Raw genomic sequence first — 27,395 nt, 5'->3', positions numbered from 1 at the left:
ACCTTACCCGATCAAAATGTCCGAAACGTGAACGATAAAAATGAGACGTAAAAATATTGAATTTGCTGCTATAATGTACATACGTATTTGTGTGGCGGTAATTTATTTATAATTTTGATAACATAATAAATGTACACGCGTTCGCCCATTAAACTATGCAGGGAAAACTATTTTTTATTTTCACCAAACTGATCACCATTTTTGGCTACACGTAGCCTACCGAGGCCACTCGAATACGACTTGTTTATAATATGAACAGTGGACAATCGAGTAGTGTATTGCGGAGAAAAACTTCAATAAGAGACGTTTTGTTAAAAAAACTTTTAATTATATGAAAATATTTGAGATAAATGTGCATTATGTCGGCAAAATTTGTTCGTGGTACACGGGAAAACGTATCAACATTGACAAAAGTTGTGCGCTATATCCAATAAATTAATACATAACCTCACATCATTTTGCCGGGACTGAGATGGAAATTCACAATAAACGGGAATTCATTATAGGCGGGTTCACTATAAACGGGTTCTACTGTATCTACATAGGTGCTTGAAAGGACATTAGAAAGTCTGAGGTGATCTATGCCACCCAACTGCACTTCACAGCAAGTCTGGTGTATTTTACACCGCGAAATGGTTGACTGTAAATATTTCCATGGTCACAGAGGATTATAGTAAGACCTTGTTAAGAAGTTTCTCAAGGTTCTTAAAACTTTATACTTATTAACGGGTAAAAATTAATAGAAGGGTTAGTGCTAAACCTGTTTACTTGATATGCAGGGAATTTTCTTAAGTAAGATTTTTTTTAAGTTGGTTTTACAATTATATCACCAAGAATGCTCTAGTGTCAATATTTTACTATGTGGATTTCCTGTTTATCGCTGTTAATTTGTGTTTGTTTATTTTTACTTTGGCATTAGATTCACAAGTGGATGAAAAAGAACGGGAGTGTTCTGCAAAAAAGGCTGCCTAGGCCCTTCACGAGATTCTCTCGAGAAGTCGACCCGTCCACGGTTACCAACTCTCCGGACAAACTGCTGAAGAAGCAGGGGAGAGTGAGATCGGCCCACAAGCTGTGCAAAATGTGGTCCAGCGAAGACGCGGAAACTCGGGCCAGGTTCGTGCTTACCGACGGCGACTCGAAACGGCAGGAGCCCTCATGCCTCCAGGGTGACTTGCAAGTCTGCACGTGAGTGTTTGGCACCCTCTGCAGCATCACTGCACAGGGGTTAGCGAGGCTAGCGTGGTGACTATCGCCGGGAATGTTCATCTGACCGGCTACAAAGGAATATGTAGGTTTATACTGTTTCTGTTTACCTGCACGTCAGGTGAAACAAATTAAAAGTTATTTTGCGTCCACGTTTCTTGTAACATAACATCTTAATATATATAAATCCAGTGTCCTGATGTTTGTTTCCAGTGAACTCTTCACCAAGTCAACCGATTCTGATGAAAATTGGCATTTATGTGTAATTTTTTCCAACTTGAGAGATAGGATAGTTTTTATTTCGATTAATGGTCTTAATAATTTATAATTAATAATAAACTGATTATCAACGTTGATTGGTTGTTTAAGCCCGGGAAGCAGCGGGCACTTCATCTCCATGACAACGTTGCGTGCTCGAGAGGCTGGAAACCATCGTTGCTATTCGTTTTTCCTTCGGTACATTACTAAGCATTGTATTAAGTTTTTTGTCAATATTAATTAATTTTCATTTTAATTTCATTTGTTATAACTGTAAATAAGAGATTTTGTCTCATTTTTTTCCTGCACATTGACACAACCGTGCGAAGCCGGGTCGGGCAGCTAGTAACATTATAGGAAACTTGTTTCCTCGGAATTGAAGGTACTATTTAACAAGCTAGAGCTGCGCGACTGTGAAGCAGGTGAGCGCGGCTCTGGCACAGGCGGGGCTGGCCGGTTGCAGGCGGCAGCGGTGCGAGGGGAGGTGGGGGCGGTGCCCGGACCCCGTGGCGGCGGCGGTGAGTCCCGCCCGCACCCTGGGGGCCGTCACGGAGCAGCTGGAGCAGGTGATGGCGCAGTACCGCGGCGGCAAGCTGGCGAGCGGCAGGGACCCCTTCCAGGACATGGTGTACCTCAAGTCCCTGACCTCGCTGGCGGTCCCGGGCGAGCCAGTCGGCCTGCTGGCGGCGCAGGTGCGTCGTGTTGGTCCCCTGGGACTCCAGCATGCTGCGGCGGTGCCTCCGAACCCTCCGCACTGGGCCGGTTCAGTTGCCACTCATTTTCATTTAGTTAACGCTCAGATGAATAAACTCTAATGGACAGGGCCAACGGAAAATTGTTAAATAGAAATGGTCTTTTTTCGATGAATAAAAAAAGTTTTTTTCGGTGCAAAATTTCAGTGGGAAAAAAAAAATATTTATTTAAAAAATAAATTTCAATTTTGTTATATAATTTTAAATTTAGACATCTAGTTTGATGAAAATTATGTTTTTTTTTATCAGGGAAACATTTTATTCAGAACAATAGTTTTAAGTAGTTATGATACCTTACAGTTAAATTTGTCATACTACAGTAGAACCCTGTTATAATGTTTTTCAAGGGAGCACAAGAAAAAAACATTATAAGCAGGAAAACGTTATAAGCAGGAAATCTCAATTTAGCACTTAACAATGTTCGAGCTTTGTACCAATGGACTCACCAAGCTATGTAAACAACTTTAATGTTAAAACCAAAGATAGTATACTTGATACATGAATTTTCTGAAACAAGCCAACAATTTTTCAACTTCGTCTTGTTCCCTGGTTAAATTTTGTTTGTCTTTAAAGATACACTGCCACATTTTTTGTAAAATTGTCTCACAATTCATGATGACAACATTACGAGTGAGAACGTCTACTCCTTCGCCACCTGAAAATGTTTAATTTTGGGATTCCTACGTATGAATAAAAAAAAATTATTTGTAAGCAATGAAAAACACTTTTAGTTATGCCCTCGCTCAATGGTTGGCAACTTAAATATCGTAGGACTATGTACGTGCATCTGAATACCCACTCGAATGGCAAGGAAGAGAAGAGTTGACTAAGGGTGCCAACTGACACGTAACTATGAACATTGTGTACCTTCAGTATATTGCATAAAATTGTATTTTAACAAACTTCATGTATTGCATGGCAGTGATTGTAAACATAAACATACATAAAGGAAACTTTTTATCGTAAGTGTTGGAATGATTTGGTTTTAAAACATTTTTTCCCCATTTATTGAATGTTAGAAAGAAAACATTATAAGCAGGAAATTACACTATTTATGAACGTTATATGCAGGAAATAAATACATTGTCCTTATGGGGGAAATATTGGGACTTTAAAAATATGACATTATAAGCAGGAAAACATTATATGCAGGAACATTATAACAGGGTTCTACTGTATATAGATAAAATTTTTGAAGGTAATACATATTGATTAGGCATTTGTGAATGGTAAATATTCATTGTGAATTGAAGTGCGAAGCAAATAACTATTTGTGCGAAGTTGAATTGAATGCAAATACCGTATTTGCTCGCGTAAAGGCCCCGCCCGCATATACGCCCCCCCTCCTTGTTTTGTAAACATTTTTGAGAAAAAATTTAAAAACGTGTTTTTCTGGGTTTATCTAAGGGCAGGGCAGCTTGGCATGCATCAAACAGCAAGCCATGTATTGTGAGCGGCGGGAGGTGATTTTGTAAGCGGCAGTGATACAGAGACTGGTATTATAGTATGTCCGTTCTCAGTAGGACCGTCGTGAGGCATGCCAGACGTAAGCAGTTAGTCCTATCTCAAACGACATAAAGATAAAGAAAGCTGGACTCGCGCGCTGTGTTGATGTGGAGTGTTGTCGTAGAAGAAGAAGATGGGAAGTGAAGGAGGAAGGGAAGTGGTGTCTGGTTGGCTGGCTAGCTGGCAGGAAGGAGGTTAAGCCACGCCTCTGCCTCTCCCCCCCGCCGCAGCGCTGCCTCTCTCTCCCTCCTGCCGCGTCGCTGCCTCCCCCACCCTCCCTCATTAGAACAAAGATGCACGACTTGCCAGTCGTTCCGCCAGCTGTTTCATTTAATCTAAATTTAATTGGTGTTTAAATAAGTTCTGGCGGTATTTCATTTTGCTTGTATTAAATGTTAGTTTTTCATACCTGAAAAAAAGAAAAATCTATTTTTTCCTCCAAATTCGCATATAGGCCCCCTCCCCTTTTTTGGAGTCGAAAATTTGGAATTTACGCGAGTAAATACGGTAGTTGCTTTTCACAAGCAAAAATTTTTTACATAATATATATATTTTTTAAATCTGAACTTGTCACCCCTATTAATAAAATATGTAAATGTACTCCACATTAAAATAAAAACTGCAGCTTTAATCTCAGTTCTATTTAATAACATGAAACACTTAAACTATTTTAAAAAATGCTTGTGTCAAAATAAAATTATAATAGTTGTATCATTTGAATGAATGGTTACATTATGTAAGCTACACATGAAATAGGGTCTACTGTGAAACTGTGTGAACCATTATTTAGGTTAGCTTAGCTACAATTAAACTAGTGATAGGTAGGATCCCAGTTTTCTCGAATCCGAATCTGGAATTTGAATCTGGGTCTCAAGGTTCAAAAATTAAATAAAGTACAAGAAATAAAAAATGTTAACTTACATCAAATGCTTCTTCATAGCACTTTGTTGGTGAGGTTGTTAGCTAGATTTTTAATTGGAAATTCCTAACGATTTTACAGTATTTTAACCAATCTTGCCCTGTTTTCACCACCTGAAATGTTGGATTCTAGAAAATTAAAAATACCTACTATTCATAACTCAATAAGTAATGCTTTGTTGTTTATTCTTGTTTTCATAACCTTAGATCTAGTAGATTGGGAAGCATGCATTTATTCTTAAAACCAAACTTACCCTTTTTACACCTCTTAGGGCCGGAATCTCGCAAAGTGGTAAAATAATATTGTATAGTTATTTTATTTTAATATTCTTAGCAAATAAATTATGTCTTACTGGATTTGTTTCGGAGATTAAATTTGTTTGAAATAAATCAAAACTTACCCCCATTTCATCCCCTTAAAAGAAAAATTATAATAAATAAAAATACATATAAACACAACTCTACATGCAAGTTGTTCTTTCTTAATTTCTAACCTCTAGTTCTTACAGAATCTGAAGTGTTCAATTCTTCGTTTTAAACCATACTTAACCACTTTTACTCCCTTGAGGGGTTTGGTTTGAATTTTGCAAAATGGTGAAATTGTGATTGGTACGTAATAGTTTTCTTATAGTTGTTCTTGGTACCAGACACCTCTTCTCATCCTTGATTCTGTGCGGTCTGCTTCTGTTATCCAAGAGTTGTCTAGTAAATGGCACAGTGCTTCGTTACGAAGTAGGTGCGTGAAGGCAGGGCCGGCGCGTCCACACAGGGAACCAGGCGACCGCACAGGGCGCCAAGTAGCTGGGGGCGGCGCAGCACGACACATAACAGCTGATATAACATGTTTGACGATTTATTGAAACTAGATGAAAACAGATTTTTGTAACAGTTTGGAATGTTTATATTATTATATAAGTAATTATTTAAAGTCCACGGTGACCTGTTTATGATTTGTGATAAGTAAAAATAAAAAAATAAAAAAGCCTGCTTACATTTGATTGTTGACAGAATCTTAGGCTTACGTGATGTATGTCCGGTAGGGATGGGGGGGGGGGAAGGGGTCAATGAAGGTTTTTCGCCTAGGGTGCCAATTTACCTTGCACCGGCCCTGCACACAGGTTGACGATCTGTAGCGCCGACGTACAGAGCTGCTGTAATTAGTTATATGTCGCACCGGCCCTGCGTGAAGGAGATGTTTCCGCCTCTCGGTCGAGCAGATCTTGCCCACCGCTTGCAGTCGATCGGGGAGCCGTCCACGCAGATGACCCTCAACACGTTCCACTTCGCGGGGCGCGGGGACATGAACGTGACGCTGGGCATCCCCCGGCTGCGGGAGATACTCATGATCGCCTCCAAGAACATCAAGACTCCGAGCATGGAGATCCCGTTCAGGACGGACGTGCGGCGCCTGGGGCGGGAGGCGGAGAGGCTCCGGCGCCGGCTGACGCGCGTCACCGTGTCGAGCGTGCTGGAGCACATCACCGTCACCGACTGCATCTCGCTGCATCCGTCCAGGTGCCGCCAGCCGCACGCTTCCCCCGAGCAACTCGCCGCCTGAGTATTGGAGTGTTCTATGTCCACTGTTTAGGTATTTTCATGCTATGGACACAAAATTAATATTAGTATTCATTTGTACTAGTGATGGCCCGATATCCAAAAACCCGATACCGATACCGATTCAGATATTTCCAAATTTACCGATCCGATACCCGATACCCAATATTCCGATAATAGGCCTATCTCATTTCTAATACTGATTCTATAAAATTGTGGTTCTGGAGTATTGTTAGAGAAAATAATGAAAAATGTTAAATATTAATAGAACATACTTATGTGAATGTATATTATTTTTATTAATTGTAAAATATTGTAAATTCACATAAAATGAAAGCTAATAACGAAATTATCATAATGGCCTACAAATAAGCTCTCTAAATTCAAATTCACGAGTCACTGCATGTACTTAGTCCAGTGTCTCAACTGTAATCTACAAAAAATACTGTCTGAAAAACATTAAACTTTTGTACCCTTTGTATAATTTCATCACGGTAAACGACACGATAGAAAGGAAGGTCTTCAATTAGCAAATTTTGTGACCATTGTTCAAGTGTATCACTCTATTTATTCGTGTGAAAACACGTTAAAAATACGTGAAAGGTAATTTCAATACAACTTTGAAACGTACTGCAGAGTTTATAAAACCACACATCTTTATTTATGTTATTGGCAATGCACTCAATACAGCCAACATAATACCTTTGCTGCAACTTGCCCTACTTAAATACGTTTCATATTTTAGCTTTTGTAAAACTTACGTAACGTCTTTGTATAGAACAGCAGTTGGCGACCATGAAACGACACGGAAAGAAAATGCCTGTTATATCCTTTACTTACTCTATGGTTATATCAAGCAGCAACTTTATTCTTCCCAATGTTTACTTACGGCTACACCACATATTAAATTAAATATCGTAATTATTTTTGTATGTTTTCAATTTATGTACACTTAGTGAACTTCAAAAATTCATCAAGCGAAAAGATTTTGCGAATATCTGAAACGAATAAATATGCACTAATGACTGGGATTTGTGTACACATGGAAGAATTGAACCGTCGGGATGCATTGAAGTATCAGAAAGAAGAAATAGGCTTGAAATTGTTTCAGAGGAAAATATGCTTGGAATTACTAGGTAATATGGTGACGTGAAGAAAGATAAATTACGCCCGCGGAAAATAAGCTTGGAATTACAGTTAAGGTTATGTGAGAAGTATTATTGGCGAGAGCAAACATCGGTTATCAAAATATCGCAAGTATTTACCAATGTCCGATATTGAAAAATGTGCCGATATTACCGATCTCCGATATCGGATATCGAATATCGGGCCATCACTAATTTGTACTATATCCACATACGTCTACGCACATAAAAAATGTTTGTTCTTAATTTAAGACCAATATTATTTGGTTCTGTGTCATGATATTCATAGTTGTTTGAACTTTCAAATGCTTATATCTCAGTTCCGACTTCGATGGACATAGAACACTCCAATTCTCAGGCGACGATCTGCCACCCTCATTTCCTCCGTCCTTTTTACATCGCAATGCTTGAATATTTATATTTGTTTATTTCTATAATAATATTTATCATTTATTTTTTTCTATTAGTACCTGAAATTTTACAACAAAAAAAAAAAAGGTGGTGATATGTAGAATACAGGTTAAGGAAAAAAGAAGTGCTTGCTTCACTTCGTAAATTCATGAACAGGAAACTACTAATTTTCTTTTAATGAAAAATTAGTTTTTTTTTTAAGGACAATTTATACATTGTTCCAGTATCCACTTCTTGGTGTGATTCTAAGGTTATTTCTGTATAACGAATAAACAATATGAATAAATAAAATTTAAAAAAAATTATGAACGCCTTAAAAACACATTAACCCACAAATGACAAAAAAATGTGGTGAATACGCCACAAATTCAATGTTCATCCTACATGCATAGTTTTTTTTTTTATTGCTCCTCTGCAAAGTAATGGATAGAGTTCAAGGATGTAAATGTCGTAAGTAGACTGTCGATGTTACACGTTGTGCAGGCGGAGGGTTTACGTAGTGAGGCTGCAGTTCCTGCCGTGGTCCTGCTACAGGACGGACTACTGCGTGAAGCCGTCGCACATACTGCACCACGTCGAGAAGAAGCTGGTCACCAGGATCCTCACTGAGATGAAGAAGAGGCTGAAGTTCCACGGAGGGCTGTCAGTGTCACCATGCTAGCACAATCTAATGATGACACATTTTCTACATAACGTTTAAGTGACTCAGTAAATATTGTTGGTTGTAGATTCTTTTGGGTATATTATGCAGGTAATTTATTTCATTTGCATGTTAAAAATCATTGAAGTTTTCAAAAACATATTTGTCACACACTAGGTTGCTTGCCTAAATCTGTCACATTCAGTTCAAAATTTATTTTTATTTTTTTACTTTTGGATTTTTCTTCCGTGAGTGAATTGAACCTTGTTGAAAAAAAGTAAACAACCAGTGAACACAAATTGCTGTCTTAAGCTAGTAACATTAACTTGCTTTCAAGCATCAGTTTTTCATATTTGTTTTCAGTTGTTTGCTTGAACACAAATATATATATATTTTTTTCCAAGTGATTGCCGCTGTTTGTTCACGCTGACATTTACTCCGTATATAGATGTTGTCTGAGTTTGGAGTGAGCATCACTCGGGTATGCTTGGTAGTCATAATTTTGTTTTCTTGTGTTGGCATGAAGGGCTGGAGGGGAGGGGCAGTTACAGTAAAGGTCAGAGGTGATTGGGGCAGAGAGGAAGCAGCTCAGCAGGGTGTCTGCCAGTCACGGAAATCACGGATAAGTCACAAAAGTGCCCATATTGGTCACAGATTTTTTTTTTCTCGTTACAGTGTGAGAAATAAATATTGAGTCTACAACTGCGGCTGCTTGTCAGCAACACACAGGCTTTTTTTTATCATACGTTACAGCTTCATTTCATTTTGGAATTGTCATTTCCTTTTTTTTTCTTTTTTTTCAACTTCTCAGCGAAAACTAACCTACTTGGATGTAAACAAATACCGTGACCAAAGAATGTAAATATCAAATATGTTTCGTCATGCGTCATGTTGACATGGCGGTGCAAGCCTGTGTGACGTGACGACGTCCATTCAGTCAACAGTAATATTTTTGTACGCAGTAGAAGCAAAAAATAAGTAAATTATTGTGAAATTGACGTTTTCTGCGTAACATGTTACCCATAAACAGTAACAAGGGTACCAGTAAGATGTAGCAGCGTAATAATGATGTGTGTTTACGAAACCAGTGTGTTTTCAACGTTTTTATTTTGTTGTGTATTTGGATTGTGTGTTTGCATATGAAAATTTAAATGTTAAAAAACTTTTGTTAGATGTCTTCAGCACACCTACAGCTGGTATTTTGCTGTGTTTTTTTATCAGCAATAAAACTACCAGGGAAGTGTCATTTTCAAGACAATTTGGTTGGAAGAGGAGGAATGGAAATTGTGGCTAAGAGCTGCTAAGGATACGTTTTCGTATTTTTGTAAACTATGCAAAAAAAATATGTGGGTGTTTCTCACTCTGGAATTAATGCAATTAAATGCCATAAAAAGTTGAGAAAAAACATGGTGAGTTTCTTAATGTTCACAAGTCAGGCAGGCAGCAAAAGCTCTCTTTTTGTACAAGTATACCTGCAACCCTTGTTAGGCCCACCACTAGTTCATCAGAGCCTGGGCCCAGCATGCCAAGTTATGCCTGCACAGCGTACATCTTATAGTACTATCCCAGGAGAGACACATGAAGAACACAAGCTCTCCACTTTCCTTGTTAGTGAAGCAGAGATACTGTGCGTCTGTACGTATGCTTCAACCCGCTCAGGAGCAGCTGCAGTGGAACATTGTCCACTTATGTTGCCAGATAGTACTATAGCTTTAAAAATAAACTAAAAAAAAATGACAAAGTAGCACATAGTGTTCTGTATGGCCTTGGGCCTCATTTTGCATCATTGTCTGATAGTGTACAGAAAAGACCCTACTTTTTTTTGCACCATCTGTTGGTGAAAGTCTGAATGATATTTGCCAAAAACAGCAAATGGATATTGTTGTTAAATATTGGGATTCAGAAAACGGTGTATCATGTACTCGATACTTAACATCTGCTTTTCTTGAGAGTTGTATGGCTGAGGATTTGCTTGAAAAAGTGCTAGTGTGTGTTAGTGAAGCCAAACTTTCCCTAGAATGTTTTCATTCAACTATCTACTGATGACCAAAGGAAGAAGGAAGGAAGACCTTAGAATGAAAAAGAAGGAACAGGTTGAGGTGTTAAAGGCAAGAAAAAGAGCAGCACACAAAAACAAGTTACTCAAAATGAAAAAGGAAAAATTGCTCGAATAGAAAAAAGGAGAATTATTAGAAATAGTGAAGGAATTGAAAAAAAACTCAAAAAAAGTGTATAAATTGTTTTTATTGCCAGTAATTAAACTAATGTAAAATATTTAAGGCAATATTTAAAACCTTGAAAAATTTTTGTGAGCCTTATTAAAAAAAAATTGAGTGCATAATACTTAAAATTTCAGGTAGTAAAGAATTTTTTTAAAGGTCCCCAAAATTCACCAAAAAGTCACTGATGTTTGCTGTTGGAACCTGATAGACACACTGGGCTATACTGTGCTATACTGTGCTATACTGTACTATACTGTGCTATACTGTGCTATACTGTGCTGAGTGGTCGCAGTGGAGGGGGGGGGGACGCATTCCAGTGCCATTCCCCCTCCACGTACAGTGCTGGCCGATAGTACTGCCACGTCAACAGGGGCAGGAACTGTCTCACTTCCGGGTTCAGTTATTCCTCATTACAGGCCACCTTGAAATCTTTCGAATTTTGAGATTTGCAGTAATGCTCTTGAAGATCGTTAGTTACATCTACAAAAATTACAGGCAATGAAATGCTTCAATGCTCCAAAATTTTGGAACACCTTTATTGGTGATTGTTGCATTTTTCATGCAAAATTTTTTTAATGTGTTTTTTTTTTTTTTTGTGTGTCAGACTGCACTCGGAGAACGAGGGCCAGAGGAAGAAGCGGAACGAAGACGAGGACGAAGGAGGGGAGGGGGAGGCTGTGGAGACGGAGGCGAGTCTGGAGAGAATGAAGAGGTCCAGCAGACACGATGATGAGGACAGCTCCGAAGAAGAGTTTGAGGTCAGTCGATGAGTCTGGAAGTTGCTTCGCAAAACTTTATTTATTTACTTTATTGATTTACACCCGCCCCTCGAAGTAACTCGCTAATTCATTTCAGAAAATCAGAGGGCTATTCAAAAAAGTGCTAATCAAATATGTTTTTCCCATAAGAGTGCGTGTTAATCAAAATAATTTGTTTTCCAGCCAGGTAAGCATGCCTGCTGACTATCATTTTATCAAGACAAGGCTCCCGTTAAAATTAATTTACAGTACAAAAATGTAGGGATTGGTTTGATTCCACAATTTCCCTCAATTATGCTAAATTCCGATTCTAATTCCCACTTTTACTTTCTTTCTAGATGAAACTGTGGTATTCAAGAGTAACACTTAACAAGTCTAAATATACGTACATTTTCTGAAAATTTAAATTTGAAAAGCTTGCAAGTATTGCAAAATACACAATTAAAACTTATCGAAATCCATGATTGTGAAATTTGTCCCTTTTGCCATGATTTTTAACAGTCCTGATGTGTTTCAAATGATTTATGTCTGTTAACATTTACATTGAAATTAAAACACTAACATATCATGTGATATTTTTAAAATTCACAGAATTAATAACGTGAGCAATCGTGCAAACGGCAAATGAAACATCAACACAAAATGTGAAAACGTTGCATATTGTACAAAAATTTGTTTGCACACATGAAGTAACATGCTATTTACCTAGAGCTGTATCGATACCAATCGGCAGAAGCCGATTTTGTTGATACGTAGTTGAATTGGCGTTTCTGCCGATTCACAATACGCTTGTTAATCTTTTGCCAATATTATTGAAAAATGAAAGTGCCTCCTGCCATATCCTAAAAATGCACCAGTAGCCTTTTCACTTTTCGTACTACTGCATACTTTGAACTCGCATCATTTTTAGCTGTGTATGTGTGTCAGCCGTACATAACAAACTTTAAAATCTGATGTTTTAATAACGTTCTTGAATGTACATTAAGTACCTGTCCACCCTCCCTTGCAGTCTTCCCTTTTGACCGCTAGCTCATGCGTGGGAGTGGCGTCACCGCTGACGCACTCTCTTCCTCTGCGGGTTCCCCACCATGTACCTAACTACTCCCCTCATGCGATCTGAATTATCCGTAACGCTCGAAGATTGTAGCCCCCTCAGCAAGCACATGCTAATATTGAAAGTTGTGTGTGATGTGCGTGATGCAGGGGGAGGAGGCAGACGCGACGGAGGCTCGCACCCACGCCAAGCACTCGGAGGAGCAGGAGTACGACGATCCCGGGGACAGCGACCGGGACGAGGAGGAGGAGGAAGGTTCGGCAGGTAACAGCTCAGCCAGGAGCCTTCGCACGAGGGTGGTTCCCGTAGGCACTCAGCCAACACATACGCCATTGCAGTTTCCCACTGTCTGTCATGAGAAAAATCCAAAAAAGCAAATTAAGAATTAAAAATGAAAACATAAACCCACAGAGAGCAAGCCTGAAGCAGCTGATGTTAAACGGATAAACCCAACGATGTGCCTGAACAGGCATTATGAACAACACAATGACGGCAGCACAGATGAACACTTCCAAAATTTAATATCAGACAGCACAAAACTTTTGTGGAAGGAATTTAGTCATGAAAAAAAAAATTGGTTGTCTGTAAAGTCGGTTTACGGACGATAGTTTAACGTGACAACGTCATAACAAAACATTGATGAAATGATTGCATACTTTTATGAATAAAATTGAATCATTTTTATTGAATTATCTCTAATTTGAATAGATACAAAGAAGGAGTGAAATGAAATCTACAATTTAATTGATAAATTTACTTTTATTTGCACTCATTAATTCAAATATGTTTATTACTTTAACGAAGAGATTATTTTAACTATAACTTTTATACATGTTTGCTATTTAACTTCTTCAATCTGTGTTATTCTGTTAAGGATTGGTCGATGATAGGAAAAGTAGGAAACGAATGGGAGTGTTTCAAGTTTAATGTGCCTGGAAAATAACAACAGCACAGATGAACACAGAGGGCTTACGGCGACGAGACAGTTTCAACAATAATACTAAATGCAGGTAGACAACAAAACCTGGACAGCACAATGACGACAACACTGACAAACACAGCAAGTTTCCTGCGACAAAACACTTTTGACATTTCAGGAACTGGCATTTGTTACTTCATCGGGCACAAACTTGCAATGGCGTATGTCCAAGAAATTGTATTAAATCGTGATTCCCTAATTGCATGAATCGCTCAAACATTCTGGTATTTCATTTAAACCACAGTCAGTGTTTAAGATTAGGGCCAAATAAAAGTTTTGTCAGTTCTTTAAAAAAAAAAAAAAAACAAGCATGCCCTTTCCAGCAGTTTTGAAACGGAATGTTGCAGTTTAAAGCATGTATGGGAAATCTCACATGAACAATGTTTGGACACAGTTGCATCACAAAAACCTGTCGGGATAGACACATTATGATTGTGCACGGTGCCAGTTCACGGACATTTACAACGATGGAGAGGGAGGGAGGGAGAACCATAAACACTGCTGCCAGCCCGGAGCAGACAGCCGCGTCACTTACCAGCGACGGCCGCGTACCTCGCGACAGGCGGCAGATGCTTCACTCGCACTGCCACTGCCGAGATATGTTATACTCACTCATAACATATTTATTAAAATCCAACATGGGCTATATATTCAAACACATTTTTAACCTCACAGTGCAATGTGAATTATTATTTTTTAATTTTTTTTTTTACCTAAATGAAAAACTCTAATAAGGATCACACTACATGTTGCTAAACAAAAAATGGGCATAAAATGTGTTACCAATCCGGGGGTTTATGCGGTATGATCTATTTGTCTGGTCAAACTAAAACATTTTATGAAACTTTAAAAATATTGCTGCTTATTACCATGTAAACTGATACCCTTAAAATAAAAAAAATTAATGCAGGCGACATCAATTATACAAAGATCTAGTTGACAACCTCAAATATCAGGACTTCGAGCGTAAGACATCAAGTATAAAATGACCTCAAATTAATACAACCTCAAATGTAAGACTACTCGAATGTAAGAAAACATCAGCAAATGTTCAACCTCAAACCTGTCATGACTTCTAATGTTAGTTATCCTTGAATATAAAACTCCAAAAGTCACTTGGGATGGAAGGGGAATCTTGAATGTTAGTCTGTCTCAATAAGATGACATTATGTGTAAAATCCTAAGTATACTGATGGACATGGAACTTATGGTCATATATTGCACATGTGAATGTTGAGTGTATTGTTAATATACTTTAACTGGTACTGTGGTGATTATAACTTTACTGACCTAAAACACAATATACCTATTACTAATGAGAATTTACATGTAAGTTTATTAGGCTTAATAGTGTTAACAATGTTTTGAGTATTTTTAATGCTTAATAACCTGAGCAATCAACATTATTGAGGATTTTAGATATTTTATTCAACAGACCTTTAGTTTTTTTAATTTTAATGCTCATTTTACGTGAAACTACTGTCTTTGGCTGCTGGTAAGCTGCAGGTAACATTTGTTATTGTGTTTTGCAGATGAAGAGAAAGAAGCTGGTAAACTTGACAACACTGTTCCTGATCCTCAGTCCAGAGACAGTGGAGAGGATGATAGTGATGAGGAAGACGAGGACAAAGTTCCTTTGGTAAATGCCTTCCCCCATCTTCCTGAGCTTACACTTTTCATTCTCTCCCGTCATTATTATTACAGTAAAATCCTCTTAATAAAATAATGGAAAAAACCAAACAAAATGTGCGTGGGTTTTACCGAAGAATTTGGAAAAATAATGTGTGCATTGAAGTCGTGAGTGTTTTGGAATTGGGTTGTTATGGAAGGTACAATTCTGAGTTCTAGAGTTTCAATTTTTTGTTTAATTTATCATATTAATGTTTTTGCAAATTCATTTTAATAATTCTGTTGGGGGGGGGGGGGGTAATTTTGCATTCAGTTGCCGGTCCGGGCGACACCGATTTATAAACAATTTCGGACATGTTATTTAGAATTCGTTGACTGCAGTCATCTGTGTTAAGCCCATGAGGCAAATGTGAGTCGTTTCGTTGTCATCCAAGTATGGAAGTCCTTGGCTTCTACCTTGAGTTCATGTGAAATCTTGGAATTTAATAGCAGTAATAAATAACCTTTTCATTGGACATTTTAGCCATTTGTTTTCTTAAAGCAACAAACTTTTTATGCTGAGTTTTGTGTAAAATCTGGAAAAGTTTTGTGGTTTGAAGAAGGCTGCCATCGTGCTAGTGTGGATTCTCGGTCAAGGATAATAATAAGTAGTAAAATTGAGTCATTTTTCTCAAGAGACTTTTTTTACATCATGAATCATTTAGAGCAACGTTTGTTCGAAATTTGAACAGTATTTTCAAACCCAACAAATTCAGGTTTTTTTTCATGTATGTGCAATTAGGACCAAATTTTGAGCTAGCTGCGAGGTCTGGGTTAGTACAACTAAATTTTTTTTCAACAATTATTCTGATCCATGTTATTTTTTTTTCAGGTTGAAGAACATTCTGGAAAAGTGCGGAGAAGTCACGTGGTTGGAATTCATACATTTGTGGAAGATTACGAGTATGACAAAGAAAATGAACTGTGGTGTGAAATAACATTTGGGGTAAGTCCAACAAGGCCAATGTGAACAACTTACCAGTAATGAGTAGTAAGACTTGATTGTAATCGAGACATTGTACATTTAAACCCCAGAAAAAAAAAACTTGTAAAAAAATTATTAGAATTATTTCAACTAATCAGTTTTCAAAGAGGTATTAAACACGAGTGCAGTTGGAAGTGTAACGTTAGTTTATTTGTGCAGAAATTTCTGGAAAAGGCGGTGGAAAATTAGAAAATCACATATTAACTTCAAAATTCACGTTATTTTTACAGTTTATCGCGATCATGATTTTTTCAGGTACCAAAAAAAATATTTAATTGTTCATGTAATAATATTAGGTATAAAAAAAGATATCTGGATACAACCGAGAATAATTTTGTAAATTTTAAACTTTTTTTTTTACAATGTATAAATATCGAGGGCATCATACCAGAAGGGCGTATCAACACTTTTTGCAATATCGAGATAAATGTAATATAACCCAATTAGGTTCATAAACACTTATTCAGAGCTTCTGAAAAACATAACCGTGAATCGAATGAAGATATAGCATGCTATGTAGACAAAGGAAGGGGAAAAACAGCCAAACTTTAAATGACTCCCCTGTAAACTTGCATCTTCGTTATGTGGTATTGTTCCACACGCGCAGTTGGTATGTGCGGTTGTGGTTGGCTCTCAGCTGCCGCTGATGAAGAAGAAGCTGGACATGTCGACGCTGCTGAGGAACGTGGTCGAGAAGTCTGTGGTGTGGGAGGTGGCGGACATCAGGCGGGCCTTCACGTTCGTCAGCCCGGACACCGGCCTGCTGACCCTCAAGACGGAGGGCATCAACATCCACGTACGTTCCTCGCGGCACAGACCGTCCGTGCCCGTTCAACTGCCTGGACCAGGACATTAACTCCGTTTTCTTTGCATTCTATGCATTTACTTTTTTTCCCCCGCAGTTAACACCATTATCTTAAGGTCTCATTTATTGTCATTAAGGGCGGTATTCCAAGATGTTTGAGTAAGGTAGCGAATATGCACTGCCTTGTAGGGCAACTGCCGTACCTTAACTCTCGGGTCATGTTCCAAAACGCTTCCTAACTGAACCCCTGTAAGGTATCAGATCGGCAGCCGTTTTAATAAACGAGGACTTGTGCGAAGCTATAAACAGTTGTACTTCGTGGAATCCATCGTAATTTTAGCTTATTTTTTTAAAACTATGTAATAATAATGTGAAACAAAATATTTAATTTGGGTTGTACAATAATAAACGATGAATTTTTGGCCGTATTTATGTTTGCTGTTTTTTAAGATATTAGGGGGGGAAATTGTAATCGTAAAAGTTCCGTTAAAGTTCATTTAAAAAGGAAAAAATATATATACAGTTATGGCTCAAATCGGCAACAGATAGGACACCAAAAATCAGTGCCCTAAAAATAAGGGACTGGCCGTGTCCTATCGTGCACTTGGAATATGGTTAGGGCACAGGTATTGCATATTCAACAACTAAACCCTTATTTTTGTGTCTTGGAATACGGCCCTAAAAGTATTGCATTACTTTCCCTCAAATTGCATCACGGATATTACTTTCTTTCTACTATTCACGTCTCGTATGCAACGTATAAATGGGTTTTTATTCATGTTAAACTTGTGTAAGATTTTCCCGCACAATATGTTTGTCCCATCAAATACGATCAAATGTTTCTGTCCCACCGTTTTCTCGTGTTGAATGTGCCTGAAAACTTTAAACTTTGTATTCCTTTTTTTTTTGTAAGGAAATTATCATTTACTTACAATTAATTAACAAGAATAGGAAGCCGTCTAATAAGAAAATTCTCTTTCATACAGACACAGTTTCAATTATCTGTCACGTCGTCGCTGTGTAGTGTGTATGAACCTTTGCCATGGTGTTTGGTTAAGTTTATGCCTGTATAGAGTGTGCACACGTAGTCGAGTATCGATATCAATAACTCTGCCTGGTGCAGAGTAAACTGTGTTCCGTAGTCCGCACTCTTGTGTGGTTAGTGTGTACGACGACGATAGTTATCGATACGTTACGTTAGTTCCGTCTCGCACTTGGATCACGGTTTTTGTCGTCAGTTTATTTTAAGTTGATACAAAATAATATTTTTGTGTTGTGTAATTTTTTATTTATTTACTAGTTATATGTCGTCACTTAAATTGAGATTAAATAAAAAATTGGAATATTAATTTGATGTGAAAATTCTCTTTCGGAAACTTTCTAAACATCTCAGTTATTTTGTATGTTTTTATTCAACCTTATAAGTTATAAGTTATAATACAAGTAATAATTAATTTGTTGTGTAATAAAATTTTAATTTTTTTGTATTCTTTTAGTTTTGTATTTTTGGCATGGCTTGTGTATTGATGGTGTATTGGTAGGCTAATATACATTAAAGTTTTCTTTAATGTAAAAATAAAGTATTTGTTGAAGAAGGCATAGGTAAAGGAAATGAGTTACATATGTACGTATTTAATGAGTTTCATAGCTTTACCTCACTTTACACTTTTTTTCCTTTCCCCCCCCCCCCCCCCCTGAAAAGTGTAAATAAATGGATTCAATAAAAGGTTTTCTGCATTCATTATGTTGATGTCAAACACCACAAATTTCTTTGAAAACTGTTGAGTTCTATTTTTTAATGCAAAACAAATTGAGGCACAATTTGCAATTTTTCATTTAAACATTGGCTTAACTAGAAATATTTTTTGGGATGGGGATCTGTAGAGAATATTTTTTCTGATTTTTAATATCTGTTTGAAAAGTCATCATTGGTGTCTGAAAAAAAAAAATGTAATTTTTTTTTTATAATTAGTGGTAATGATTCTCCAAACTCCCAAATGTCATGTCGGTAAATTTGCTCATAATATGCTGTGAAAATATATTTTCCTTTCTTAAGTTAGTGAGCCATACTTGATAAACTTAAGAAATAAACTAAAAATATGAACATAAATTTAAATTGAGTCCACAGTAGTGAGAAGTTTAATAAGGTTTATTTCATCTTTCTCTTTTTCATCACTTTCATGTCTCAACAGGTACCTGCCGGTGTCGCCCTCCGCATTTATACGCTCATTGATTACAGGCCTAACTTCCATCTAACATATAATCAGGAAAACTAAAAACATTATCCAGGAAAACCTGGAAAAGCCAGGAATTTCAGAACTCTAGTTTGGTAGACAAACAATGGTCAAGAGCGTCATCGAAGAATAAGTCATAATGGAGAGGATCTGAAGGTTGTCAGTAAAAAAAATTTGTAAAATCTTGAAAATATTTTCTAGTGTTTTGTGGGAAAAAAAAAGTTTTTAGAAATTGTTATGAATTAAAGCATATAAATAAAGTAGGACTGATCCCATACTGGATGCTGGTATCGGATATTGTCCGGTACCAAGTTATCGACAAGGTTTCATCAGAGGTACAACTGGAAAAAATTGTTCACAACTTCAATGATTTTTTTTCAATGCGTGCTATTTTTAATAATATTTTTGTCTTTATTAAGTTATTTTAACTACATTTTTAAAGGTAAATCTTAAAAATTTTCAACTTAGGCACTGTTTAAAAAAAAGTAAATATAAATTAAGATTTTTACTTAACAAATAAGTACTGCACAATTTTCTATAAAAAAAATTTTGAATTTAGTTTTATTAGAAAAAATTATACTCTCGAACATATTTCTATAATATTATGTTTCAATTATTGATTCATATAGTGTGGCCATTAATTGCAAATGTAGTACATATCATGTATCAGGCATCTGTGGTGGAATCAGGGTTGTTTCAAGAATTGGTATCAGAAAAGGAGGTATCATATCAGTCCTGCTAAAATAAACTGTTTTACGACTAAGGCTACAAACAAATAGTAAATTAAAAACTTAATGTTAACACTTGAATCTATCCCGTCAGTTCATGCAAGATTTGAAATTAAAATTCAATCTTTTTAAAAAAAATTAAAACCGCTAATAAAATTTTTTGAAATGCTGTGGTTATTATGTATTCGATTTCAATGATTGACAAAGCATGAGATAATGGAAGGAAAATAGTTTAGTTAACTACCACCTTAAGTTAAGCTGCTTGTGTGTGTTTCCAAGCAGCCCGATGAGATCAAGTGGGAGAAACACGCGACGTATGTTCCAGGAAATGTTCAAGTTCCGACATCTCCTGGACCTGGACAAGCTGTACACGAACGACATCTACGGCATGTCCCAAACGTACGGCATCGAAGCGGCAAGAAGGGTCATAATCAAGGTGGGTGGTGGTGCGTCTGCGTTCTCTTGCGAAGGAGTTGCAGTTAGGGGTGTGTGAACCAACAGCAATTCAAAATCAACCAAGTCTCTTCTTTGAATTTGAGGAGATAAAAAAAACAAACTTGTATAGATCTGGTAGAAAAAATTTGGCTTTAAATCTAAGGAACAATGTCTCATACGACACATTTTTGCGATATACAATACACAGTGACGACTGAACCGTTGCATAAACCCACCTCCACCCCATAGCCTGGTAGTTGCTGCCAGCGATGTTTATCTGACATCTTGGTCAATTATCTTCCGCCTGGCTGACAAAAAGAAATTGGGTTCTCTTTTGTCGCAAGTAGGCAGATATATTGGAAAGAAAAGGAGACGAACATGCTAAGCCAGTGTACTTGAGTGATACAGTTTTAGTCTCCTCTATTTTTTTATCACCCGCAGAAAAAAGTTTTAAATTTGTGTGACCTGAGAAACGGGCTTGTAATAGAATGGTTGATCGCTAACCACAAGATTGACTAAGTCTGCTCACATAGAACTGAACTCGTTGAAAATTCTTGTTTAGTTTCTTCTGCATTGTGCATCCTTCCAACTTAAATTAAATCAAACATTACTACGGGATATATGACATATTTGAGCGTTGCTCACAATGAGGATATATCCCTGTTTAAGCCCTAAATCTCAGATTTTTACTTTCTAACACATTCCGTGACTATTGAGCCGTAGAAAAAAAACATGCAGTATTTTGGCTATCTTTACAGACATTGATAGGGTAAAGTGTCTTATTTTATGCCGGTACACTTTGAAATCTGTGTGTGTGACAGTGAATTTATTAAGTCTATGTACCAGGCCGGTGAACTAAGTGTAGCTTTTAGAAGGGAATGATTATCTAAAAATTTATCAATTTTTCTGAACAGTGTGTGATGTGTCGGTTATACTCTTTTACCAGTTCTTGGTTTGGTTCCAGTTCTCAAAAATTGGTTCTCGGTTCTCGATTAACAACCAACTAACTTCCAGTCAAACCAAAGGTACATTATGCCCCGATAGATGGCATGTTTATTTGTTCAGTATGACTTCAGAGTACCCCTTTTTTATACCATAATTCCACCAAAAACAAGTCACCTAGCCCCTAGGTAGCACAGTTGCTTCATGTTCACTAGGTGGCTTCAGTAGCATGGAACTTATATTCTGTGGTGAAGCAAAATATAATAATACATATAAAAACTTTTTTTTGCTAAATTAATATTTAATTTTGGCACATAAAAAATTTAACAAAAATGTACCTAATATCTGTATACAAGTGTTGTAAATTATAAAAAAAATTATCATAGCAATAGCAACACACCAAAGCAATTGCTACTTATGTATTATATTGGATAATGGATACAACCCTGAAGTCAACGAAGGTCTGTTAAAGAACATTTTAACACATGATATTATGTTTGAGTTAAAATTGATGTAGGACTTACAGTTCATGAGTAAGTAGAGACCTTTAAATCTTGGTAGTTTGTTTTTAATTTAAGATTTTGTAAAATATTTAATTTTTCCTTAGGTCTATTTTTAGTTGAAATGATCATCCGTGCCTCCAATTTTAAAAGGGCGTAAAAAGGTCAAAGAACTCCTTTGTTTACGTTCAAACACATCCTGCTGGTGGTAGCTCTCCATCTGAGTACTAGCACAAGGGGGTTGAAGGAAATAATAAGGGGAGGGAGACAACATGCTGTTGACCTCCCCCCTCCCTCCACCACTTCCCGCAATCTTCTATGATTAACACATTGAAACTTTAATTATCAAACAGCACAAGAATTCTGGGGAAGGAATTTAGTTATGAAAAAAAATTTAAAAAAATATCACAGACGAACGCAGTGGGCTAACGATAATGAGACAGGTTCAACAACAACAACAACAACAACAACAGTAAAAGCAAACAGGCAACACAGTGGCGACAGCACCGACTGACGCAGTAGGTTTCCTACGACAAGACGGTTGTGACTATTCGAGAACTGGCATCTGCTCCCGTCATCAGGCACATACAGACTGATAATAACTGTTTGGAACTTGTAATGGGATGTCTGTAGAACTAGCTCGAGGAAATGTTCAGTAAAGGAGTGGATCCTGCACCTATTATGTGTTGTCGTTGTACGGACGCGAAGAGAGAGAGCAGGGCAGAGCAGCCGGGCCGTGCTGTCGCAGGAGGTGCAGGACGTGTTCAGGATGTACGGCATCACGGTGGACCCCCGCCACCTGCTGCTGGTGGCCGACTACATGACCTCCGGGGGCCAGTTCGACCCGTTCAGCCGCAAGGGGCTGGACCTGAACGTGTCCCCGCTGCAGAAGATGTCCTTCGAGGCGTCGCTCGGCTTCCTCCGCACCGCCACCCTGCAAGGTACTGTCTCCTCGATTACATAACTAGGGACAGACTGTAGTCAATTGAAACAACACCAAAATACACCTTTCAACACCGAAACACAAGTTAATACACCCAGGGGCGCAACAACAGGGGAGGCAAGGGTATTTTGCCCCCTCTCTGAAACCTTGAAGTGGGGGCAAACGGGGGCAAAGAAAGTGCTGTGTAATCAATTTTTAGATAATAAAACTGCTTAAATAGCACCATTTTTCACCTTGAAATACAAATTTTCCCGGGGGAGGACCCCCGGACCCCCCGCTTCAATAGGGGGGATAGATGATTCTTTATAAAAAGGTATATTGCCCCCCCCCTTTGGAAATTTAGTTGTTGCGCCCCTGAATACACCCTAAAGCACCGAAAAGCAACTAAAATCATGACTTTTAATCAAAATTAACTTGAATAACAAAAAATTTTACTTTTTTTTTTATCTTGCAACTGTTATTGTTATCACTTTTTTACATTACAATGTTGGTATACCGTATTCACCTGCGGAAGGGTCGCCCCTTCGTATGGGTCCCACCCTTAATTTTGAGTTTTAAAAAAAATCTAAGATTTTTACCGTAAATGTCACCCCTGCGTATGGGTTGCAGCACCCTATATCTGTCTTCCCTAGAGTTCCGTGGATACAAGTGAAGTGTTCCTATTCTCAGCCGATTGGCCCGTAAGAAATATCATAAAAAAGTTTTATATCAGGCTTAGACTTACTGTGAAATATTAAAGGATCATTTTGTAATTTCACAAAAAGAATGAAAAATAGTGTGAATGTGCGGTAAATTACACTTCACCATTAAAACTTTCAGTACAGAAAAAAAAAATCAAAACATTCTGAGATCAGAAATTAATCTTGGTGCAAGATCAAAAAAATTGTTTTTCTGGAATCATTCTGGATATTATACAAAAAGCAATTTCTCTAAATATATGAATCAACTTTATTGGTTTGTTATAATAGGTACAAGTTTTAATGGTTTTATCTTTAAGCCAATTTCATTTTTAAAACAGGAGATTTCAGTTTTATACGTAGTAATTTTTTTATGAATTCTGTTTATGACTTATTCTGATAATTTAAATGATAAGATCTTGATTAGTATATAATTATTTGTTCCCGGAAAATAGCAAGAAACATTAATGAACAAACTATTGCAGTCATTAGAGTGGAATTAGACCTTTCTTTCATAAAAGTTTAGTGAGATATTATATTAAAAAATATATTTGAAAAAAAAGTTAAGTTCTTTAAAGAAAAAAGTAATCACTTGATTTCAACCATGTTTTAAACTATGGTTTAAAAATCAGCCAACCCTGACATCAACACCGCTGGTGTGGATACAAGGGTAAAAACATGCTCAGCCAGTCTGTTTGTTGCTTGCTTAGTGGCAGACAATCTACAATTGGGTATTATCATGGAGGTCATGAGGCTGAACCTAAAGTGTCTGGGTTTATACCGCTTTATTTTTATGGACTGAAAAAAGGTATCAAGGCGAAATGTGCTAAGATCAATTTATTCACAAACATTCTCATTCCCTGTCAAGGTTACAAATATCTTAAAGCCACCCATGTGAACAGCACTCTGTGAACTTGAGGTAGTTGTCCCCCAACAGCAAGCCACTGGGTTTTGATGGGTTGAGGCTCGTTCACACTAGATGCTGAAACAGGATTATATTACAAAATTCAACTTCGCCATTAAAATTCATTTTGCGTACAAGTAGCATGTACCTATTCTTAAGGGAACCTTTCACGAACAATATTGTACAACCAAAATTATGTGTGTTCACATCCAAACACTTGGGGTTAAACTATTTAAATCAGACTCCAGCTTAACATATAACGTTAAATTCACGTGTCGCTCTCATCCCTACACATTCTGCGTTGCGTCTAGATGTAGGAAAATAATGTTTACTGCAAACCTTGCAAACTGATTAACAGGCTAAATGCTTACTTTACAACAAAGCCTCATTTGTTACGTTACAGAATATGTGTCGGGCACAAAATTCATTTACAATTTAAAATTGATTTACAATATTTACTTCAGGGTGTAGTTGGCTTCCCGTACCAATACTGTCAACGTTATTTTCTTTCGCTTTTCTTTTCTTTAACTTCTCATCTAGGATTCATTTACGTAAAACTCCGCTGATGCTTGTGGACAGGTACTCGTCACTTGCCTTGCATTGCCGTAGCAGTCCTTCCCGGGCCACGCCCCCACTGGTTCCGTCTCATGTAGCTGAGCGACTCGCGCTCGTGATGCGGCCCCTGGTGTCGCAGGGACTCCAGCTACACCCTCCTGGACTCTGGAGGCCCCGAGTGCCCCCCCCCCCCCTCCCCCAGAACCGGTCGCAACTCTCGAGCTGGGCGGCTCGCCCGCGTCTCTCTTCGGAACGAGCTGGTGCCGCCTCTCCCCTGCTGCTGTTTCGCTCGCCGGTGACTGCTTCTGACTTGTGACAGGGCTTGGATCCTTGTCTCCTGGCGTTTCTGCAAAACTCGTCATCTGAGGCCAAGTTATGCCTGTGGCACCTTGGTCAACATTCTGACGACATCAGGCTTTTTCTAGTGCCACTCAGTCCTGTTCCCATTTCTTCCCCGTCAGACAGCGATACTGAGCAGTTCACTGACGGTCACTATGCTCTGGCATTACGTCTTACATCACCACGTAATTTTCTTAACGTCTCTCGTTCCTCGGCGTCTGACCGATCCGTGCTTACGTCTGCGTCGATCTCTCGACGGCATCTTCTGCTTCCTCGTGAACCCCGCTTCGTTTAAGTCTGGTTCTGTCTCTCTAGTTTGGGTGTCCTGTCTCGCTTCTTTCTGCAGCGTCTCAGAGTTGGCGACTTGTGTTATCTTCCTGCTATCGTGGACCTATTTACGCAGCTGGCCTGCGGACGGTTGGCCCGCAATGCGTCACAACCAATCAGATTGTTTTGTTCGAAAATATCTGCATTGCAGATATTGGGGTGACTGGTTGCTTAGCGACGGGACCACCTGCACAGGTTGCCTATCCATCAGGGATGCCGCATGTTCGGCACCAGGAGTATCTGAGCTGGTCACGTCACAAGTAGCTCATTCTTTTACCGTGTGCGACAGCAGTATATGTACTATTGGGTTTGTCGACCAGCAGATTTATGCTCTCCAAATAAGTACACATGTAACCATGGTGTGAATGTGTGTATGGTGCGACTTGCAGGCAAGACGGACGTGCTGAAGTCTCCGTCCAGCCGCATCATGGTGGGACAGCCGTGCCTCAGTGGGACTGCCGTGTGCTCCGTCTTCCAGAAGCTGGTCGTTACGTAGTGCCCGTGACGTGGCCGTGTATATTCCTGTACAGTGCAGCCACATCTGTCAATAAACTGTACTTTATTGATCAAGCTTTTTGATCTACATGCAGTGAAACCCTTTCAGGAGTTTGCCCCAATGTTCAGTAATTGCATATTGTTATGTGTTACAAATATCATGTCGGATCGATATTAGGAGCTTATAAGATTCTGACAGCAGAATTCTTTAACATCCTAAATATGTGTTCATCCTACAAATATATACTATTAAGCTTGAGAAATAAGTCTATACATTATTTGAAATTATTAAAAAACCTTGGAATCAACTGTTTATGTTAGGTATGTATTAAGAGCTCAAATATGAAGTTTTACACATTTTTATCTTATTGTCTTTGCATCACTTAAAAAGTATTTAGTGTATTTCTATGAAACTTTATTTGTTTTTATGACCTTTCACTATCTTAAAAACTAGACTACATGTTTGTTATGAAATTCAACTCCTAATGGAATACAAAGAAGGTAAATATTATGTTAAATTAATTTATTATAGCTCTGAAGCTAATCAAGATTACATTATGAAATTGGCTAGGAATGTTTAAAATCAAAAATTACTTACTCCTCTTTATCATTTTCTGAAATTACCCCTAACATTTGGCCAAATTTTACCCTCTTAAGTTAATATTAGGGTGAGTTTGCTATATGAAGAAAAAATTAATACCTGAAAATTTACTAGAGTAGTAAGTCACAGAAAAAGCATTAATAATATTCTTACAAAGTTTTCAGTTTTTTCCTTCAAAATTTGACTACCAAAAAGGGGGGGGGGGGGGGGGAAGAGGTAAATTAGGCTTTATAAAAACTGTATCTCTATGTTTACTAAGTGTGAGGTAAGATATAGGATGTGAATAATGAAAATATTAAACACATACTCCTTTCAACTTTTTTTTTTTTTTTTAATTTATCCCTAAAGGGGTGAAAATAGAGAACTTTTGGTCAAGTGAAAAAAAAAAATCACAATCTACTTAAGTGGGACATAAAAAAAATGGGAATAAATACAATCCATTAAAATAAGCCTACTATTCGTTGTTTTACCATTTTTAAATTCCCATTTCTTAACAAGCTTAACACATGTCAAAATACACTTAAGTAGAATTTGTTAAATTTTGCAATATTAATCGAAACTTGAAATCACTGAAAATATTTTGTATACTATTTTTAAATTTTTAACACACTGAAATGGTAAAGTCAAAATAAGTTCTGTCTTATTGGGGCAACGGTTAACACAAATTCAGTACATCTGTATGTGTGACTTTAAAAGTTTTCTTTATATTAATAATAAAGATGAGCAAGTTTTATATTACCGTATTTACCCGCCGTATGGTTCACAGATTTTATGCCGATTTTTGTTTATTAAATTGTACTGCAACCAATGTGTGAATTTTTCATTTTGGGGGGGAAAAAAAAGGGAAAAAAACT

At 37.6% G+C, this 27,395-nt stretch overlaps 1 protein-coding gene across 1 annotated transcript in view; it reads left to right on the top strand.

Moving 5' to 3' along the window:
- Positions 1-26,015, top strand: part of LOC134538868 (DNA-directed RNA polymerase I subunit RPA1) — a 64,777-nt gene extending 38,762 nt beyond the window's left edge. Inside the window, exons 21-32 of the mRNA XM_063380440.1 lie at positions 920-1,116; positions 1,928-2,156; positions 5,878-6,155; positions 8,234-8,392; positions 11,217-11,370; positions 12,574-12,688; positions 14,936-15,042; positions 15,904-16,017; positions 16,694-16,852; positions 20,149-20,259; positions 22,449-22,641; positions 25,835-26,015. Coding sequence (XP_063236510.1) covers positions 920-1,116; positions 1,928-2,156; positions 5,878-6,155; positions 8,234-8,392; positions 11,217-11,370; positions 12,574-12,688; positions 14,936-15,042; positions 15,904-16,017; positions 16,694-16,852; positions 20,149-20,259; positions 22,449-22,641; positions 25,835-25,941 — 1,923 coding nt within the window. The 3' untranslated portion in view covers positions 25,942-26,015. The remainder of the gene's footprint in view (positions 1-919; positions 1,117-1,927; positions 2,157-5,877; positions 6,156-8,233; positions 8,393-11,216; positions 11,371-12,573; positions 12,689-14,935; positions 15,043-15,903; positions 16,018-16,693; positions 16,853-20,148; positions 20,260-22,448; positions 22,642-25,834) is intronic.
- Positions 26,016-27,395: the final 1,380 nt, after the last annotated feature.

This window comes from Bacillus rossius, chromosome 14 (genome assembly GCF_032445375.1).
Source record: "Bacillus rossius redtenbacheri isolate Brsri chromosome 14, Brsri_v3, whole genome shotgun sequence".
Taxonomy (NCBI): domain Eukaryota; kingdom Metazoa; phylum Arthropoda; class Insecta; order Phasmatodea; family Bacillidae; genus Bacillus; species Bacillus rossius.
Note: the sequence above shows the minus strand (reverse complement) of the source record. Positions and strands in the feature narration are given on the sequence as shown.